Source organism: Psammomys obesus, unplaced genomic scaffold (genome assembly GCF_907164565.1).
Source record: "Psammomys obesus unplaced genomic scaffold, mPsaObe1.curated_primary_1811, whole genome shotgun sequence".
Lineage (NCBI taxonomy): Eukaryota > Metazoa > Chordata > Mammalia > Rodentia > Muridae > Psammomys > Psammomys obesus.
In genome coordinates this window covers 2,367,218-2,387,791 of record NW_026589732.1, presented here as the reverse complement: position 1 = coordinate 2,387,791, position 20,574 = coordinate 2,367,218, and the positions used below count along the sequence as shown (strand labels likewise).

Genomic DNA, 20,574 nt, shown 5'->3' with positions numbered 1-20,574 from the left:
CCCCCCCCCCCCCCCCCCCCCCAAGCAGGCTGGCCAGGACTGGCACGCGCCCAGGCCTTAATGACCGTCATCAGTGGATGCGAAGATTCCAACGCAGACTTCTTCCCACACAGCGCTGAGGGAAAGGGGCGTCCGAAATCACCGCTTAAAATAACCGGAACGAAAGTTCCGCTTTCTTAAAAGGCTAATGTGTTCTCCAGGGCAAACCACTTAGACCCAAACCGAAGCCCTAAATGTTTCAATAAACAAATGGTTCATAACAAAGAATCCAAACCAATGGAGAGGTCTCGGAGGGATTACCGAAACGTTTTTTGGTGAGGGAAGCCCTAATTCTGCTGTAGATGCTAAGGAGAAATGCTGGGAAGTACTGAGTATTTCCCCAAGGGATAAGCGGCCTGTATTTATATACAAAACAGGGACTTACCATTTTCAATGAGTTCTTTTTCAGCATTTTTATTGTGGGTGTAAACACTTTCTGGGCACACCTCAGTGTGTAGCTTCCTGATTTTTTTTTTTTTTTTTATAGTTAAGAACCCTTGTGCATGCCAACCACGAATCTGTCCCCTCTCCTCCCTCCTAAGACACCTGCTTTCTGAACGAACCCTGCCAGGAGTCAGGCCCTTATTGTCAGGTTGGTGTCCCTTGCTCACCGCCGGAGGTTAATTTGTGATGCACTATTCTTTCTTACCGTTCAGGTTCTAGGCTTCACAGCAAATGTACCATGTGGACATAATAAAGTATTTCCATCTGAAGACATTTTAAAAGTCTACTTTATTACCGGTGGAAATTTGGGATATTGTTGAGCGGCTGAGATCGCTTTCTTAGTGTCCTGTACAGGTCCACACATGGCTGCTGGAAGCGCAGGGTCAGCGCCCAAGCTCAGCTCTAGATGAGCACTGGGCTCAACGCTACCTGCAAGTGGCTCCCATCACCGCTAGGGTTTAACAAGAATTGCTACATTGTAGCTAAACTGGTAGAGAGTAAGGCATCAATGGAGGTTCTCATCTGCCTTGCCCCAAATCCACATGTGCTGACATCTTTTTATTTATCGGTGAGCTGGATTTTGTGTGTGTGTGTGTGGTGTGAAATGTTTGTTCAAATTCCTTGGCCATTTTTACTGGCCATGGTTAATATACTGACCTATGTATCAACACTGTATGATTACATGTCATATACCACATATATAATACACAAGTGTGTATTCCACTACGCCCTTCACCCTCCTCCAATCTTTTGAGGACAGCTGTCCTTGGCTCCTAGGTGCTCCGCCAGCCGTGTGTGTGTCACTTTCCTCCCTTAGCATCTCACACTCAGGTCTCTAGTTCACCTGGAACTGATTCTGGGCTTCAATACAGGGATGAAATTCATCCGTGTGTCAAGCTACTTCATATCACATTAATTTTACCCTTACATCAACAAACTTAACTGCTTTAAGAATGGAAATGTTTCTGAAGTCAATTAAATAGAAAAGACTTCCTTTGGTTGCATGCAATTCAAGGATTTGTACCCTTTCTGTTGCCAGAAAGAGATCACTATAAAAATATTAACATGCCTTAATTCACTTAAACATTTTTTTCTGGAAAAAAATTTTATTTCATTATAAATAATTACTTTAATCACTGGCATAAGTATTCATAAATCTTGCTATGTTGTACGAATTTTATTTCATAATAAACATTTGCTATTAACATAAGTATTCATGATTTTTAAATACACATTCTTTTAAAACTATAATAATTTTTACATGATTAAGATGAAAATCTTTTTAAAACCTGGTCTTTTCTTTTTCTAGTAATTGTTTTCCCTAGATTTTCTCAAATAAAAACAAATTAACAAAGTTTGTCTCCCCTGAAGTCCACTCACTTCTGATTTCCAACAGCCCATGAGCATCTTCCCAGCAGTCTATTCAAGCTCAAACACAGTGTGCTCAAGTCAGACTTTCATTGTGCACTCAGCCCGGGTAAGGAGCACAGTCCTTAGCCTGACTTTGCTTGTTGCCATGCCTGCCGTGTCTTTGTTGTCTATTCTAATATTCTAATTGGGCGCCTCAAGATATCTTCAATGTGTTTATCCAGGGCTCTCCACCCCATCCTAACCACAGCTAAAGCTTACAACCCATCCACTTGCCTGTCTGTCCACCAGTAAGGCAGCACATGCTGAACCGTTCACAATGTCCTTCTGTCTGTGTGGATGACACACGGGGTGATAATATATCAGTCACAAAAGCTAAAATGGTGCATGTCCTTCCTGATTCCATAATGTGGTGACCTTACAAGGTCAGCCAGGGATCAGTGAAGGGGTGAGTGTGGGCTGTACACGTTACCAGGCAGGACAACAATTCAAAGCTCATCTATTCACGAGACGTGGTTAAGTATCCATGGTGTGCCCCTGGCTAATCAGATGGCTAGGATTTGTCCCAAGGGACAGTCATACTTGAGATGACTGAGACAGACAACTAGATAGCTGTCTACTCACTAATATTCTAATTGAGAACTTCAAGATGTCTTCAATGTGAGACTAAGCATCAGGAGAGACATGCTCAAACTACACTGGAGAGCTAGGCCTGCGATAATACCAGTACCTTGGAAGCAGGAGGATCCCAAGTTTGAACCCAGCCTGGACTACACAGCAAGTCTACACCAAGGTACAGTGGAGTAGAAGGGGCCCCAGGGAAAGTTTCATGGGTATCCAGGGAGGTCAGAAAAGGTATGGACAAGAAAAACTGTAGGGGCAGAATGATTGACAGGCTGAGAAAACGGAACAAGTATGGTTTAGAAGGGAAGGATTCTTGTTTGAAAGGTTGGTAGTCGGATGGAGGTAAGTGGGGTCCAGGCTCCACATGAAGGGCAGTGTAGATGGACACAGGTGTAGAGGGAGGGCTGGGGTAAGAAAGCCTGGGTCTTGAGTCTGGACTCTGGACAATGAGAAACCACGTAAGATTTGGGGTGAGGGCTGGCAAGATGGTTAAGCAGATAAAGGTACTTTTTGACAAACTGATGACTTGAGTTCAATTCTTGAACCTGATGAAAGGATCAAAAACCAACTCCCAAAAGTTCTCCTCTGACTTCCACATTTGCTGTGGAATGCACATGCACAGTGCTGTGCTTGGCTCCTCCGTTAGCAGTTCTGGTGCGCCGGACGCTGGGAACAAATCTTCTGCTTTTGGGGTAATTCTCTTTGGGACCCATCACTACACCAGAGTGGACCAAAGTTAAATCCTTACAGTCTCCATTTATTGGGGACGGCAGACACCAGTGGAAGTGAGCACTTCCAACTTAGGATTAGACTGCCTGGAGGTAATAAGATAGTCAGCTGCACTGGTCAGTGCGTCAACTTGGCGTAACCATCGTCATCTGGGAAGGGGGAGCCTCAACTGAGAAAAGGTCTCCACCACACTGGCTTGTAGGCAAATCTACTGGGCATTTTCTTGACTAATGACTGATGTGGGAAGGCAGGGTATGTGGTCCTGGGTTGTGTAAGAAAGCAGACCAAGCAAGTCATAGGGAAAAAACCAGGAAACATCATTTTTCGATGGCCTCTGTTTCAGTTCCTGTTCCAAGGGTTCCTGCTTGAGTCCCTGCCTTGGCGTCCCCTATTGATGGATTATAAGTATGGAAGCCAAAAAAACCCTTTCTACTTAAATGGTTGTTTTTTTTTTTTTTTTTTTTTTTTTTTTTTTTTTGTCATGGTGTTTATGATAGCAATACAAAGCAAACTAAGACATCAGGTTTTACATTGCTAAACATTTTATTCTAATATTATATTAATAATTCAAGTGCAATTTTCTTTGAAAAGTCAACCATGTTAAACAAAACTTGTTAAATATCTTTCATCAAACAAAGCATATTCTTTTCAATCCTCCACAACAGTCAGAGCCATATAGTAAAAATAAGATGTTTTAAGGGCCTGCTACACATTTTGTATTATTGCTCAGAGAACAATCTGCATTAGCTGTTAAGGTCTCAGCAGTGATTAATTAACTTTTGAAAGCTCTACTAGATACTGTGACATAAAGTCATGAATCCAAGTGTCAGTGTCTGGCAGCGATGTATCTACTAGATAGACCACTACTTTCCGGTCCCAGGGGTTAGTGTGTTCAATAACTGCCTGGACCAATGCCACCAAGGGTTTCTTCTCCACGTGATTTCGAAACACCATCGAAGCCTCCTCCGACCACTGGCTGCACTTTACTCCTAGGAGAAAGACAGGGAGTAAGGGGGCAGTGAGTGGCCACTCTTGACTTTTTTTGAGCCACTGGGAGGGAGAACTATTTAGTCCATTATGAAGTACTTTTTTAAAGTTTTCCAGGTTAGACTTGCCTATGCCAGGAAACAGCTGCTCAACATTCTTTGTCTTACAGCTTTTCTATCCTGAATGGAGTCACTTCTGTAAGCTTTTACCTGCAGACACAAGTTTCCTTTGAGACATCCATGCTGTTTATAAAGGGAGACTGTGATGTCCTCTCCCATTTCCTACACCTACATTGTAAATTGTTAAAATTGAGATAGCCAGAGGGAAAAACATCAGGACCAATACTAAAGACATTTTTTTAAAGGTTTCCCCATCACAGCTGGTTGAAGGTGAGTTAACAGAAAAGACTGCTGTATGATCTGTGTACACGGTCTTTTTTTTTTTTTTTTTTTTTTTTTTTTTAACAACAACGACAGTCATAGAAAAGAGCACAATGTTTCATTTGTAGCCCATGGAACCAAGGGATGCTCAGGTCTTAACACAGGCTCCCTCTTGCCTACAGCCAGTTCTACTCCCCTTAAGAAGAACTCCTGAAAGGCAGCAAAATTCAAGAGGCACAGGCTCACCCAAGACTCATGGAGGTACCTGGTTATGGGACTACGGACATCCCCAGTCCTAAACACTCCACACTATACCACTGAGGGCCTGTTCAGAAATGCCTTCTATTGAGTGGTCACGCTCAGCTCCACCAAAACAAATGATACTGAAGGCCAAGCCCACAGTTTGAAGAGAGTGAGCAACCATCAGAATCAGTCAGATACAGCAGGAATGTTGGAGTGACCAGACCAGGAATTTAAAGTAAGTCTGAGCGACAACTGAGAGTTTTAGTGGACGAGACCAGCTATGTATGTAGGAACACGGGGCTGGCGGGGGAACCATGCAGTGGGAAAAATTTACTTAGCATGTGTGGGGCTCAGCGTCTAGCCTTGGCACCAAAAGGGAAAACTCATGACTTAAACAGAACATGTAAATTTTAAGAAAAGGGGAAGAAAAAAATTAAAAATGCTGGGAACAACAACAGAAAGAGGAAAAAAGTCATCACTAAGCTCATTGGTGGGCTAGAGAGGGCCAAGAAAAGAGTCTCTGATCTTTAGAAGCAAACAGAAGCTTCTAAAACTGAAGCAAAGAGAAGGCTGGAGGGAAGACCCAGAACAGAACAGGTAGGAAAGTGAAGTAAGTGGGGACGAGGAGCAGGGAGGCAGGGACAGAAGCAGCACGTGAGCAGCAATGACTGACCTCAATCAGTGACACCAAGCACACAGCACTGAAAACACACCTCTGCACACCACAGCCAACTTGAGAATATCTAAAACAAGCGAAAGCTGTGCAAGAAGCCTGAGGGAAAGCACCTCAGCACAGAAGGACAGAGAGCAGACTTACACCTGACCCCAGAAGCCACATGAGCAAAGAAAATGAAGTGCTGTGAGTAAACAACGCAGCTCACCAGCTAGAACATTACACCCTGCTCAAGCAGCCCTCCAAAGTGCAGGAGCTGGCCAGAGAAGCGCTGCCCCCCCCCCACACACACACACACAAGGTGCTGGGCACAATCCAAAGGAGAAGAAAAGGAAATTAAGAGGAGAAGGAGAAACAGAACTCTGAACAAACAAAAATCAGTTGAGTCTGCTGTCAGTAAGTAGGCTGCCTTGGATATGAGGAAAGACCTTCAGAGGGGAATAAAGAAACTTGGGTCTTAAGTAAAGAAAGAGCACCAGAGAGCGAGTGATAGAGGTAAAGTCATATTCTCTTGTTTCTTTTTGAGACTTCACTGTGTCTCACTCTGCAGCCCAAGCTGGTGTCAGACTCACAATGCTCTGCCTCAGCCTCCCTAGTGCTGGACTCACAGGCATGTGTCTGGCTACTCTTCTCATTTGTAACTCATCTAGTGTTAGATAATAGTGCGTTCAAATTCATCAATCATTTGATTATGCAAACTAGAATGCAAAAGTAAAACCAATGGCTGAAGTACAGTCATTCTGTAAGGGGGAATAACTATTTTGCTATGCAATTACCTTGCTTTATAAAGTTTATTATTATTGGCACTAACTGTGAAGGAGAATAACCCTTCTTACAATTAGCCTTGAAGGCTGGGGAGATGGCTCAGTTGGTAAGGAAGCTACCACACACGCCCGAGAATCTGAGCTTGCACCCCAGCACCGCAGTGAGAGTAGGTGTCCTGAGCGCTCTCCTAACTCCAGCACTGGGGAGGCAGGCACATGAACGGGTCCCTGGAGCCTGCTGGCTAGCCAGCCCAGCAGAAGCACTCAGTTCCAGCTTCAGTGAAAGTTCATCTTGAAGAAATAAGGTGGGCAGCGATTGAGGAAGACACCTGACATTGTCCTCTGGTCAACATATACAATCCACAGACATGTGCACGTGTATCTGCAGGTATGCGCATGCACACACATACACACACACTCACAACACACAGACTGGACTTGAAGCTGGCATGTGGCATATACCTGTAATCCCAACACTTGGGAGATGGAGGCAAGCAGATCAAAGAGTTCAAAGTTATCCTCTGCTACACAGTGAGTTCAAGGGACAGCCTGGGCTATACCTACACACACACACACACACACACACACACACACACACACACACACTTGAATTAGCTCTAAGCCTATGTGGCAACCCCTAAGGTAACCCTAACAGAGTTTGCCCCTTCTTGTGCATGCATGTTTGCATGTGTGGAGGTTCATGTGTACAGGTGCACAAACACACGCATAGAGGCCAAGGATGTCATAAGCTGTCCCTGCCATTCTCCGTCTCATTTTCTGAGGCAGAGTCTCTCACTGCACCTAGAGCTCTCCAATTCGACTAGTCTAGCTACCTAGGAATTCCCTGTCTGACCCTAAGTCTTGGGCCCACAGGTGGGCCACTAAGCCTACCTGGCTTTTACATGAGTTCTAGGAACTGAACTCCAGTTCTCAGGCTTGCATGGCAAATGCTTTATCCATTGAGCCATCTTCCCAGACTAGAAACAGTTTTAAGTAAAGGAAATACAATTTGTATGTTTAAGGCAAGAACGTGGGTGCCTACAAAATGCTTAGCTAAAACACAGATCCAGCCAGGCAGAGTGGTAGACACTTGCAATCCCAGCACTGGGAGTTTGAAGAGAGGATTATCAGCAGTTCAAGGCCAGCCTGGGCTACACAATGACTTTGAGGCCTGCATGAGTCATAGGACACCTTGTCTCAAAACACACAAGACACACAAACAGAAGAGAGTGGAAGACAAAACTATGAATGATGGACAAGGATAACACATAGGAAACTAACAACTGTGATGACTATTAACCTAATTGTGTTGATAATGGCACGGTATGTGTGTGCATGTGGAGGTCGGGGGACACAGTGCTGGTACTGCTCTTCAGGAGCCACCTGGCGCTTGTTTTTTGAGACAAGGTTTCTCACTAGCTAGAAAGTTGATGAGTATGCTGGGCTAATTGCTAGAAAACCTCAGGATCTGACAGTCTCAGCCTTAGTGGAGAAGTTCCAAGCATGAAGCCACCATGCTCAGAAGTTTGTTTATTTGTTTGTTTGTTTTAACATGTGCTGGCAGGGCAAACACTTTACCAACTAAATTACCTTCCAGCCCTTAATAATCACCTTAAACATCATTTGTCTAAACACATGAATTAAAAGACAGATTATCAGAGTGGATAAAAAACGCAAGACCCAGTTATACGCATGTAACAAAAATTTACTCAAAAGACCCACATAAAACAGGAACTGGGATGGAGAAAGTTATGCCATCATGACAACAATCATCCAGGGACATTAATTTGAGAAAGTAGACTTCAGTGGGAGGACAGTTATCACAGATAGGGACACATGATGCAACAGCAAAAGCTCCTTTTCTAAGAAGAATCAACGGTCCCTAACTTGGACATACCCAACATCACACTGAGGCACTCCAGGCTAACTGGCTAGTGCCGCAGGAACAGGCGACTTATTTGCCGAGATGTAACAACCCCTGTCACACAGACAGCTGGCCCAGTGGGCACATTGTGCCTATGTAGGCACAAGTATTTGAGTTCAATCTCCAGCACTTGTGAGAAACCCTGGCATGATGACACATGGTGATTCCAGTGCTAAGAGGCACAAACAGGAGGATCAGTCTAAGCTCACTGGCTTAGGGAAAAGACCAGATACCAAGTCCAGAGCAAAAGAACAGGACACCTGACATTGAGCTCTGTTCTCCACATGAGCAGGAACAGGTTTGGGCACCAGCACCCGCTCTACCTGTACACACACACGTACCACATATGCCACACACAGGCACCCACAAGTTACATACATGACACACTCTCCCCACATACACATGTATTTCCCTCCCCGCCACGCACACCACATTCACACACCACACACCCACACCCACAGAGTGGGAATATAGCTTCAGTGGGATGCTCTGAACTCATCACTCTAAGCGGATGTGACATCCACAGGCCACATCGCTCAGTAGCAGCAGATTACGATTCTTCTCAAGCTTTCATGGAATCATATTCTGGGACATAAAACACACCTGAACAAATTCAAAGCAACAGAAATCACACAGTGTCTGCTCAGACCACAATGCGTTACACTGGACATCAACAGAAAGCTAGCAGAAAACCCCACAACATCAAGAAGGAGCAACTAACACACACACAGGTAAGGAGACCCTAGAGGGACTTTACAATATTTTGAGCTAATGAGAATGAAAACACAGCACAGCAGAAAGTGTGGTGCATACCAAGAACAGTGCCTAGGGAGAAATTTACAGCACCATGGGTGAGACCATGAAAAGCTCTTGTGGTGAAGTGCTGCTGCTGAAGGACCTGCCGGACAGCTAGGCACTCATCCCTCAGAGAACCCTCTTCACAGTGAGATGCTACATTTGATAAAATGTGCTATTAGTTAAAGCTGAGCATTCAAAGTGGAAATGAAGAAAAAGTAAACATTAAATCTGAAGAAACCACCTAAAAACCCAGACTAACTAATGACCATGCTATATACAAAGCACCTCTTGTGTTTTATGTTCAGCTACATAAGCTGCTTTGAATCCTAGCAGAAAGGCACAGAGAGAATGGCCAGTACTTCAAAATGAGATACTGCCCACTTCCAACTAGGGGTTGGACAACCAGCAAGGAATCCACACATGCCCTTGTCTGCACCACTTTCCCTGACTGTTCCATGTTGTTTGGGGTATGCAAGGCCAAGGCCTCAGACTTCAACAAAGGGGTCAAGTGGCACAGGATAGCTGCAAGGCCATATATCCCAGCGTGGCAGGACACAAAGGGCCCAGGGAAGTGCAGGAGTCCTGCTGGCTTCCAAGCCCTCTGCTCAAACTGAGGGGCCCCAGCAGCTGCTAATAGGGAAGTCACAGCTGAACTGCCTCTCAAAAGAGCAAAGGAAGACCTCACTAGATTATACTACAAAGCAGTATCACCGTGGAGCTACTAAATCAGCGTGTCAAATGTCAATATATTTTGAAGCTACATTTATAACCTGTGTTGTGAGGAAAACAGAAAACTCACTTGCCCCTATGTTTTGTGACTGTGTAATGGCTCACCGTGTGCATGTATAATTTAAGCAGTAAAATAATTTTGGAATGAAAGATCATTAAATTTCTGCTTGTTGCTTATTTAGGTGAAAGTTTCATTGCTTTTTGCTTGTTTTTTTTTTAATTACCATTCAACAGCAGGGAAATATTGAGTGAATGGAATACTTTACACCCATCAAAAATAAATAGCATTGGCTAGAGGTATACCTCAGCTGTAAACCTGCGCTTGGCATTTATGCAAATGGGATGCTTGGTTCCCTCTGCGGCTCTGAGGAAAAGGTGACAACTAGCCCATCTAGGACATTTATAGCCCCCAAACTAGGACACTGTGAAGGAGGAAAACCGAGACGCAACACTGTGTCTGCCCAGGGCTGCAGCTTTAGAAACGTGTCAAGACACGCCACCAGCGTCAGAAGGCAGAGGGGAGAACAGACGGATCGTGAAAATGAACATCGTGGACAGGGTGGTGTTAGCATCAAGAAGCTGAAACAACGGGAGGTAGGCTAACTAGTGATCCTGACCTTGTTAAGAATATAGCACGAAGGAGAGCTTAAGCCCCACTGCAGCCGAGACACACTGCAGAAATTACCTGCAAGTTGAGCGGTGACCGCCTGAAATGGCAGCTTTCGGAACACATCCACTAGGGGCTGCACTTTCCTTATGTTGACCAGCTCATGCTTGCCGTAGTCCAGCTCATACACAGACACCAGCCCATTGGTCAGGATTCCTTTCAAAAGCACCCTGTACCACCTAGAAGCACATTGGATTTAAAAGAGAAAACAACCAAAGTCAACACTCATTCCGAAGGGAAGCATTATATGATGCGCACAAAAATAAGTCACGGATGTCTGCAAGCAACCGTGGCTCCTTTCTCAGAGGTTACCACCGCCTGCTGTGCTGCGTCACTGGCTCCTCGGACACATCTGCTCACTCGGGACTTTTACAGGCCTCGTGGGGCCAGTGAAAGCAGTCGCTGTTGCACTGCCAACCCTCTCTGGGCTGAAACGGAGGTCATGGGGGTGGTCAGGGCCAGGCAATGGGTCCCTCGCCCTAAGGAGGCACATGGTGGCCACATTTGGTCCATGGTCCATGTCTGCAAGGTGGAAAGAGAGACGCAGTGGAAGCCAGTGTTGCTTGAGGCAGGAACGGGGCAAAGCTCAGAGGACAGAGCGTGAAGGGCAAGTGAGCCAGTAAGACTAGAGTAAAGGATGACGCAGGCATAGAAGACTTGGTGGCAGTTTGGAGAGAGTAGTCCTGCCTTGGAGCCCCTCCCATTCTTAGTTCTCTCTTCTCCTCAACAAATCTCTTTTCTCTGTTTAAAATTTTAGAAAAAAAAAAAAAATCTGTGCTAGAGAGATGGCTCAGAGGTTAAGAGTACCAGCGGCTCTCCCAGAGGATCCAGGTTCAATTTCTAGCACCCAAATGGCAGCTCCAGGGAACAGACATACAAGCAGGTAAAACACACGTACACTTAAACTTTTAAACATTAAAAAATCTAAATAAAAATAAAAATTAATGATTTGAGTTATTCCGTGTGAAAAGTGTTAAAAACCAAACCCCACAAAATCCAGCCTGCCCCTAAAATAACCTGAAAAGAATAGAAAGGCATGGGGAGGCACTCTAGTTTGGCTCAAAAGCACCCGAAATTCACATGACAGCATTGTAAAAATGATAAAACAGACTTCAAGGTAAACCTACGAAGGACCAGTTTAAAGTCTTATGGTCTCAACCACAGGAAGAGGGCAGTTCCTTAGAACTCAAATCAAAGCATCTATAGATGTCTTAGAAACTGAATAGTCTGCTGGACTGGCCCTCTGGTGGCAAGACCAAGCATTTTCTGCAACAAGTTTATCAGAAGCCCCAGGGCCACCCCAGGGTAAAACACAATGAGGGCAGTTTTAATCCCTGTATGTGATGGAGGGCGTCTAAGGGAATACACAAACACCAGGGCAGACTTAGGATGCAGGAAGCAAAAATGCATAGACCTTACAGACAACTGGGACACAGAAAGAATTCACAGCCAAGCACACCTGAGTGAGAATCATCCTGGCCCATTGTCCTGCGGTGTCACTCTGGCCTGAGCCACCTGTAACATTTTACTCTTCGGGTAAAAGTGTCTTGTTTGATACTTGGGGTTACAACAGGCATTTAGCAAGTGCCAGCCGGCATCTGAAGATGAACTAGGTGGAAACTGCAGACCAGACTGGAGGGGACTTTTCCTAGGTTAACATGCCAGGCTGTTCATTTGTTGAAGAGACAAGAGGGGTGCGATAAATCCATTTGGTCTGTAGTCACAGCACCATCTTTAAGCTACAGGGGAGTCCACTGAGTATGGAGCAGTACGAACACCATAGAAAGCGGGTTGTTCTTACTGCTGACCTGAACTACCGAGCCAGGCGCTCACAGAGAGGCTCACACTGAACTAGACATCGGCTCTAGCGCAAACATGACCCAGAGTATTAAAACCACAGGTACTGGGCCTGTCCATGAGGCTTAGACGAAGGGACTGGATGAGAAAGGTCAACTGGGGCTTTTCATGGGTTTCCAGGTGCTTCTCAGTAAGAGATTTGGAGACCATGATAATTTCTAAATGTGTCAAATTCCTATGTATTAGCTTGCCATAGTTGGGAATAAAGTTCAGCAGTTGTGAGTCTTAAGACAGTGCTTTAATTAAACACTTCACACTGCTTGACTCCTGCACCTTAAAAATTCATTAATATATCCGTATCTTTAAAATATCTATTATCCATGAACAATTGGCTGGTTAGAGCCCACAGTCCTAACATAGAGCTGCTCTGACAGGCATGCTGGAGGGCAGCAGTGGGAGGCAGGGGGCAACTCCTTTCCTCCAGATAGGCCTTCCCAACACCAACCATCATTCAGCTGCCCTCCAATGACAGCTGCCCTGGAAAGACTTTTTTTTTAAATTTTTTTCATATTAATTAGTTTATTCACTTTGTATCCCAGATGTAGCCCCATACCCAATTCCCTCCCAATCCCACCCTCCCTCCCTCTTCTTCTCCCCCCTCCCCCAGCCCAATGATAGGGGAGGTCCTCCCCTCCCTTCTATCTGACCCTAGTCTATCAGGTCTCATCAGGACGGGCTTCATTGTCTTCCTCTATGGACTGGTAAGGCTGCACCCCCTCAGGCGGAGGTGATCAAAGAGCTAGCCACTGAATTCATGTCAGAGATGGTCCCTGTTCCTATTACTGGGGAATCCTCTTGGACACTGAGCTGCCATGGGCTATATCTGTGCAGGGGTTCTAGGTTATCTCCATGCATGGTCCTTGTTTGGAGTATCAGTCTCAGAAAAGACCCCTCTGCCTAGATTTTTTTTGGTTCTGTTGCTCTCCTTGTGGAGCTCCTGTTCCCTCCAGGTCTTTCTATCTCCCCCTTCTTTCATAAGATTCCCTGCACTCTGCCCAAAGTTGAAAGATTTCTTTTTAAGACAGATTTCTACAAATTGAGTCAAACCCACTTATGCTTAGAGTTGTAAATAGCAAAATGACATGATAAAAATAACTTTTACAGATGAAAAGCTTATGACACAGGCTCATGCTTTTCAAAATGAGGACTATTATTTTTCACATTTTAGAGTTAAAAACTGTTTTTCCTCCCATAAAGATGACATTTTCTGCATGCCTATGTTGACTATCTTTGAAAGAAAATCTTTTTGTGTAAAACAATAATTAGCAGTTAAACTGTGTCTGGAGTTGGGGGGGGGGCGGGGAGAATCTTTGTGTTCATCATTAAGAAGTTTGCCTTCCCTACAGTGGCTCCTCATCTCCTAAGACCCTGTGTGGCATGAGCGCTGAGAGGGGAGCTTGTGCTCCATTGGGTCCGACTCAGCACATCCTGATGGTTTGGGAGGAAGGGGGTGAGGATCCAAACAGGACCATATGAGGGGCAGTGAAACAAACAATGCATGCCATTCCCTAAAAAGGTGCTATACCTGCCAAGAAGCAACTGACAGTGGATAGTGGGAATCTGTGCATCTTCCACCTAGTAACTTTTTTCTAAAGACTCTTACTGAATAACCAGAGGTGAAACAATGGTTTATTATTTGTAATAATGGCTATACTTATTTATAATACTTAAAGATCTGGGGGAACCTACCTAACTAAAGACAATGCTAATTATGCTTTCCCCACGAGATAGATAATCAGTCACCCACAGCTGTTTCTGAGAAGTTTTTAGCACAGAGTTTTGAAAAACAAGTACAATTTTATAACAGCACAGCAATGGTACAAATACACAGAGAGATCTGGAGAGATTACAGGAGAGGGTTAGCACATGCTCTGTCAGGGAAGCTGCTTTTAGTTTCTTATATTTTTCCGCCAAGTTTTCCACAACTAACATTTAATTTAAAAATTAAGCCATTAAATAAAATCACGAATTATTTTCTGAATAAAAGCTTTTTCTCCTAATAGAAAAATAGGGTAAACACTTAAAACCTCATTTTGTGTAAAAAAACTAACTTTTAACACGTTACTATTTTAAACATCACGAATTTTGCACAATTTATCAAGTCCATTTTTTCACTCAAAATTCTCATTTGTTCGGGCCATGTCTCACTGGAGAGACTAAGGACCCTCAAGACCATGCTATACTTTGTTACAAGGCTCTGCCCAGGACCTACTTCTTCTCCACTTTGGCAGCGTACACTTGGTCTCTCTCCACCGCTATGTGGCGCTCCTCAGACACGCTGTAGTACAGGATCATCTCCTCCATCAGCACCTCCAGCTTATGAATCTCCTGCCAAGGCTGGATGACAAAATGGCCAGGGTGACAGGCCACAGGGACATATACATCCATGTGTTCCCCCGACTTTGACAAGTGGACTGGAGGGGGCAGTTCCTCCAAGGAGAAGGAGCTAGTGTGGTCCAGCACCGACTTTCTGATGACCTCTGGGTGGCTCTTTCTGAGACCCTCTCCAGGGCTGCCCGGAGCAGGTGTGCTGCCGTTCCTGCTGCCAGATGAGCTGACTGCAGTGGGCACGGCACTCAGAAACACATCCTTCTGATGCTTCCACAGGTCCGCATTTGTGATCTGCCGGTTAATGCTGCGGTGAGGATCAGGGAAGTTCTTGGGAGTAAATAGGTACACGTATGCAACTCCTTTGCTTTCATCCACTTTTGTAACCTTTGAAAAACGCAAAAAGGCAATTTAGAAAATCCACGTTGACACTGATACTAAAATATCAAAGCAGAGTAATGCAAAAAATTATTTATGGCAAGATGATTTATCTTTCACAGCCTAACAGGCACTGTGCCAAAACATCTATAAAATGGCAGCAAACCTTACAGAAATAAAAACTGAAAAAGATCCTGTACTGTGTGGCTGCTGCCACTAAGGACGCCAAGATGGCAGTTACCTGGGACAGCTGGTCCTAATTCTTTGTTTGGTCCTAGTGTGTATCTCCCTCCACAGTCACACAGAGGAGCCAGGGTAGGAGAAGAGAAGAACGTCTGACTTCCCACCCTGTACATACGGCAATGCCATGCAGTGGTCATTATAATAGAACCAATGCATGTCTGAAGGGATGGGCAACCTAGTGAGTCTCATCAGCTCCTACCGTTTGTCTTAGGAGCAATAACAAAGAGAGAGAGAGAGAGAGAGAGAGAGAGAGAGAGACACTTCAGGCTACATCTATCAGAGAGGACACAAAATAGCAGAGAGGGACACGGGTATAAAGAGGGATAAGAACCAGTAAGACAGCCCATCTACGACAATTTACTTTGAAAACTGTGCTCCCTTCAGTAAGGTGCATCACTTAAATCCATCCTTTGATGTCTACTCAAATATTGACTATGATTCATCTTGATATTTATGATACAGAATACCATTAAAAATAATCACTAAAAAATACTTTTAAAGCCAAGATTGAAGAAATGTGCCTGTAAGAGAACCTAAGGCAGAGAGATTACTTCAAGTTCTAGGCCAGCCAGGGCTATAAAGCCAGGCATTATATCTCAAAAGGAAAAAATACATAGTGTTTTTATTGTGTACCCAACACTTTGGCTTTAGGAGTAGGTAAGAAAACAACATGTGCTATCATGTGATAATGAAGACCACAAAACAAGGCATAATCAAACAAACAAATGCGTCAGCACCAGTGCAGCGTATGCAATGTGCACAGCAGCAGCCTAGACAGCGCATGCATACATGAGTCAGGGCTAGACTCCACGGGCACACACGGACAGGAGAATCAGGGCGGGAGGAAGTGACTTAGATCTTCGGAAGATACTACTCAAGGGATTTCAGCTTCATGTTTAAATTCAGTAACACTGTCTGCATGGGTTTAAGAGATAAGAGGATGTCTAATGTTCTTCACCCTAGAAATGTGAGAATAAGCTAAGAAGCTTCAGAAAAAAATGGGCAAACCCCAGGGTTAGTAGTGGCTGATTTGTTTATAATGCATTCTACTTTAGGGAAAAAATTTATTGTCTTATAAATACTTATGCAGACACATGATCACAATACTGGAGTCAATCAGCAAGACTGGAGAAGAGAACTAAGTATCTCTGCTGCTTTATTAATAACAGGGAAATGGGAGTTTGTAAACAATACAGGAGCTGGAGGACAACTCTTTAAATAGAAATGATCGATGAAATACGTTATGGCTACATGTATAATTCATCTCTTGGAAGTAAAAATTTGTCCATTTACAACAAATGAGTGAGGTAAAATTCACCCATGCAAACCCTGAGCTGCAGCTCTTTCCAGATGTCCCAGTACCAGTAAGATAACTAACCTTAATGCTGCAGTCCGAGCAATTCAAAACAGAATCTCTTAACCAAAGAACAGCATCTGGTGTCCACATGCCAATGGACTGTGGAAGATCAGCCAAACAGCACTTTATAGCCTGGAAAAAAAAATCACACACACACACACACACACACACACACACACACACACACACACACAATACAACATGGTGTGGAACAAATACATTGTCTTAAAATAAGTATAACATCTGTGTCCCTAAAGCCAGGTGCTGCAGCAGATAATAGCAGTCAGAGCCCCTGGTCTGAGTGTCTGCTCTATGCTGTCTATTTATGTCACGACCTTTTTTAATCCTCCCAGGGGCCAGGGGGTTTATACCAGACACTTGTGTCACCCCATAATCCTCTGGTTCGACATATGCTGTGCACCACTTTAGAGATGGTCACAGCTCCAGAGAGCAGCCTGTGGCAGGTCACAGAGCTGAACAGATGGGACACCTGGAACAACCTGGCTTTGCTGCAAGTCTTGAAGGAAGCTTGTCTACTTCATTCAGCATCTCCCAAGAAACCCAAGGATGCCAGGCACTTGTGCTCACCTCCTGAAGGAGGCAGAGAGGAGAACTGGAGAAGACAAAAACCCTTAAATCCACAGGTACCCAACACCTCAACCCCGCCCCCACCCCAGTGCTCTTGTACTCAGAGGTGCTGCAGAATGCCACAGGAGGGACAGTGACTTGAGGGATTTCTTCAGCCACTTCTGAGCCTTGAGCTGAGGAAAGGAGTCTTGTGATGGCCACCCCAGATTCTTTCTGTGCTAAGTGCCCCTCATGCCTACCCTTTTCCTAGGCTCTGAGTCTTTCCCTGGAAAATGTGCAGGTGATGTCCAGGCTACTCAGAGTAGAGAGAGTACTCTGCAGGGCAAGAGGGCAGACAGCCCAATGGGCTGGCACACAGGTAAGTACAGGCTCTGCTGGCAGGAAAGGCCACAGGCTGATCAGCAGCTCTGCCACCAAGACAGAGCCCTTAGTATAATCACATTTTCTAAATAATTAAAAGAAATGCTAGAAATAAGCTCTTTACTGACAGAAAAATATTATTTTTAAAATCTTGGCAATCTATTCATTTGTTTAAATGTTTTAAAGTCAGGAGCTGAAACGTATAAGTTTTATGGGTTTGCTTCTGTGACTTAGCCCTCTTGGGGATGCTAACTAGAGGCTGGAAAGCTGGCCTTTACGGGACCTGCCAAAAGTAGTCACCACACTTACCAAATAAGGAATTTAGAAAAAAAAAATGTGTTTAATGTCTGTTACATACAACAGTGCAGCATAAAGGGACTATCATTTAACTTTCAGAGAGGCAGTAGTAGGCCTGAAGCCTCTCTCGCCAGCCAGGGAACCTTGTCAGTATGACACAGGCCCTAGGTGGACATGGCCATGAGGAGGCCTGGAGGCCAGAGCTGTGTCCTAGAACTGTAGCACTGAAAGGACCATGGACTTCCAGTATTATGGCTGCCTATCAACAGGGTAAAAGACATCACGAAAACAAGCTTGCACAGGAGCTCAATTCTTTCTATGTCAGAAAAAAGCAATGGAGATTTGATGTAAATGCTAAAAGTCACGTTAGTCATAGAAAACCATGCTTTAGGCCCTGGTCCTAATCGTGAGATGTGTCTTCTGGAAAGTAGTCAAGGGGAAGTATGCAATCCACTGTTTGTTGTTTTCTGAGACCAGGTTTCATGGACTAACCTTGGCTTGGTAAGTTCAAGCTAACCTTAGACATCACTATATAGCCAAGGATGACCATGAACTCTTGGTCCTTTTGCCTCTACCACCCTAGTGCTGGGATTAGATAAGTGTGCCACCATGCTTGGTGCAAATATTTAATAGAACATAATAATTAACCACATATGTAATATATATATATATATATATATATATATATATATATATATATATATATTCCTGTAAAACAAATCCTCAATTTCCTTTCAAGGTAGTAAGTGCCCCTTACCAGCACCAACACGTTTATAGTGACTCACAGCTATCATCTGAATGCTCCCTAGGGACAGGCTATGGTCAATGTTATCACTCCCATTACTTATATGGGAGAAAGTCTTACAGGAAAATGAGTACATATAAACACATTTCCAAAAGAATGGTGAGCCAAATAAACTACAATCCCTGGAAATAAACACTTGCATAAAACATCCTGCAGGTGTGTGGAAGCTGACTAGTTAGCGTCAGTGCTGGGATTACTACAGTGGAACCTCTACTTGGGTAACAGCCTAATGACTCTGTGTACTTGAAAACAAGTGTTTGCTAAACAGTTTTCTGGAGCTGGGTGCGGTGGTGTACACCTGTGATTCCAGCACCCAGGGAGGCACAGGCAGGAGAATCTCTGTGAGTGTGAGGACAGCATGATCTATAAAGTGAAGCCAGGACAGCCAAGGCTACATAGGGAAACATTGTCTCGGGGGGGAGTGTTTTCTGTAAATGTGACTGACTTCTTGTGTAAGTCAGCCAAATTCACCTCTGAAAACAAGGGAACAACCACACTTGGACACTTTCCAATCTTCTTACAAACTGAGACGCTGCTCCTGATCAGGATCGGCACTGACAATCAACAGGCAGGAAGTTCTTCCGAGACCCCAGGACTAGGCAGGTCATACCTGAGGGGGTATGGCGAGCATTTCCTGCAGGAACCGAGGTGGGATTTCTCTGAGCTCTGACACTTTCACAGATGTTGAATTGCCAGAGTCTAGGAACTGAACGTCGAGTGCCCGGCTGCTGTGAACATTCGTGATCTGCAATGAGAAGAGCAATGGCTAACTTACCGTCAGTGGAGGGCAAACACTGCCACCATCACATCCCACACAATGCTGGAGGTTCAGGAAAACACCCAAACTACTGTTTCTTCTGTTTAAAATTATTTATCAACTACTCTTGGACTACAACAGGAAGCCTTTCTTCTAGGTCACCCAACAGTGAGAAAACAAGTACTATGCAGCAAACCCTGTAAGGATAGAAGGGTCTACTATTTCTCTAATTCTCAAAATACTGCTAATTAGACAATGCTATTCTTAAAACACTAAATTGTAAAGGAAAATTCTTATCCCCTAATAAGAAAATAAAGAACATTAATAATTCAAGATGAAAATTTACTTGTAGAAGGAAATGTTTTGAAATCATAACATATTTTACAGTTTTACTATAAAACCTAATCATTTCTGCCAACTGAATAAAACTGAAGCTCAAAGAGTCGGAATAAAATAAAGTCCAAATGAATGTTCAGCAACAGAAAAACTATACAAACCCCTATAATTCTAGTATGCCTGTCAAGAGCAAAGACATCACTTAAACAATTTCATAGCAATAAAATAATACCTATATGTATCCTAAGTATTTGCAATGCATCAAGAAGCACTTTTGTCCAAAATATACAGCAGAAATTTAAATATGAAGACACCCAAACTGAGGGAGAATTTACAAAATGACACCACTCTTTAGCGTCATAAAAATGAAGCCAACTAGCAGCATTTTGGAGGATTTAGAGAAGATAGGACAGGTACGCAATGGGGCATCCAGACTGAGTCCCAGAGCAGAAAGGAACATGATGGGCAATCTGAGAAATAACAGAAAGCCCTGCACGTTAGCTGCTTGTACTAATGTTGATTTCCTGGCTTTGTAATTAAGAGACTGCTTACACAAATGCTAACAGGGTAAGTGTGCTCTCTTTTGGAGAGTCTTGAGTTATGTTTTAAATTAAAAGCAGATCTGTACATTTAAATATTTTCAACTAATCAACACAGCTTTAGGAGCTGAAAAATACCATGCTGAGCATGTGACACACTCTGAGAACAGAGTCACATTGAAGGCGCTAACCACTGCAGAACTGCTGCTTTCACCTGGATAGGGATGTCTGATTTTACTAAAAGCAAGTCTAGTTAACCTGTTGAAGCACTTCAGAAAGCAATCAAATAATGTTTATCTGCTAGGGTTGGTTCCTTTGTGCTTCTTAGGGATACTGCACATAGGAAGTTCACAGTGGCGA

The 20,574-nt window shown here is 44.0% G+C and overlaps 1 protein-coding gene across 3 annotated transcripts in view; it reads right to left on the bottom strand.

Annotated features, from left to right (window-relative positions):
* Positions 1-3,728: 3,728 nt before the first annotated feature.
* The window catches only part of Tdrd7 (tudor domain containing 7), a 73,054-nt gene continuing 56,208 nt past the window's right edge, over positions 3,729-20,574 (bottom strand). For all 3 annotated transcript variants that reach the window (XM_055605309.1, XM_055605310.1, XM_055605311.1), the window contains 5 exons: positions 19,193-19,327; positions 16,554-16,664; positions 14,439-14,941; positions 10,388-10,548; positions 3,729-4,193 (listed from right to left, as the gene is read on the bottom strand). In XM_055605309.1, coding sequence (XP_055461284.1) covers positions 3,973-4,193; positions 10,388-10,548; positions 14,439-14,941; positions 16,554-16,664; positions 19,193-19,327 — 1,131 coding nt within the window. In that variant the 3' untranslated portion in view covers positions 3,729-3,972. The remainder of the gene's footprint in view (positions 4,194-10,387; positions 10,549-14,438; positions 14,942-16,553; positions 16,665-19,192; positions 19,328-20,574) is intronic.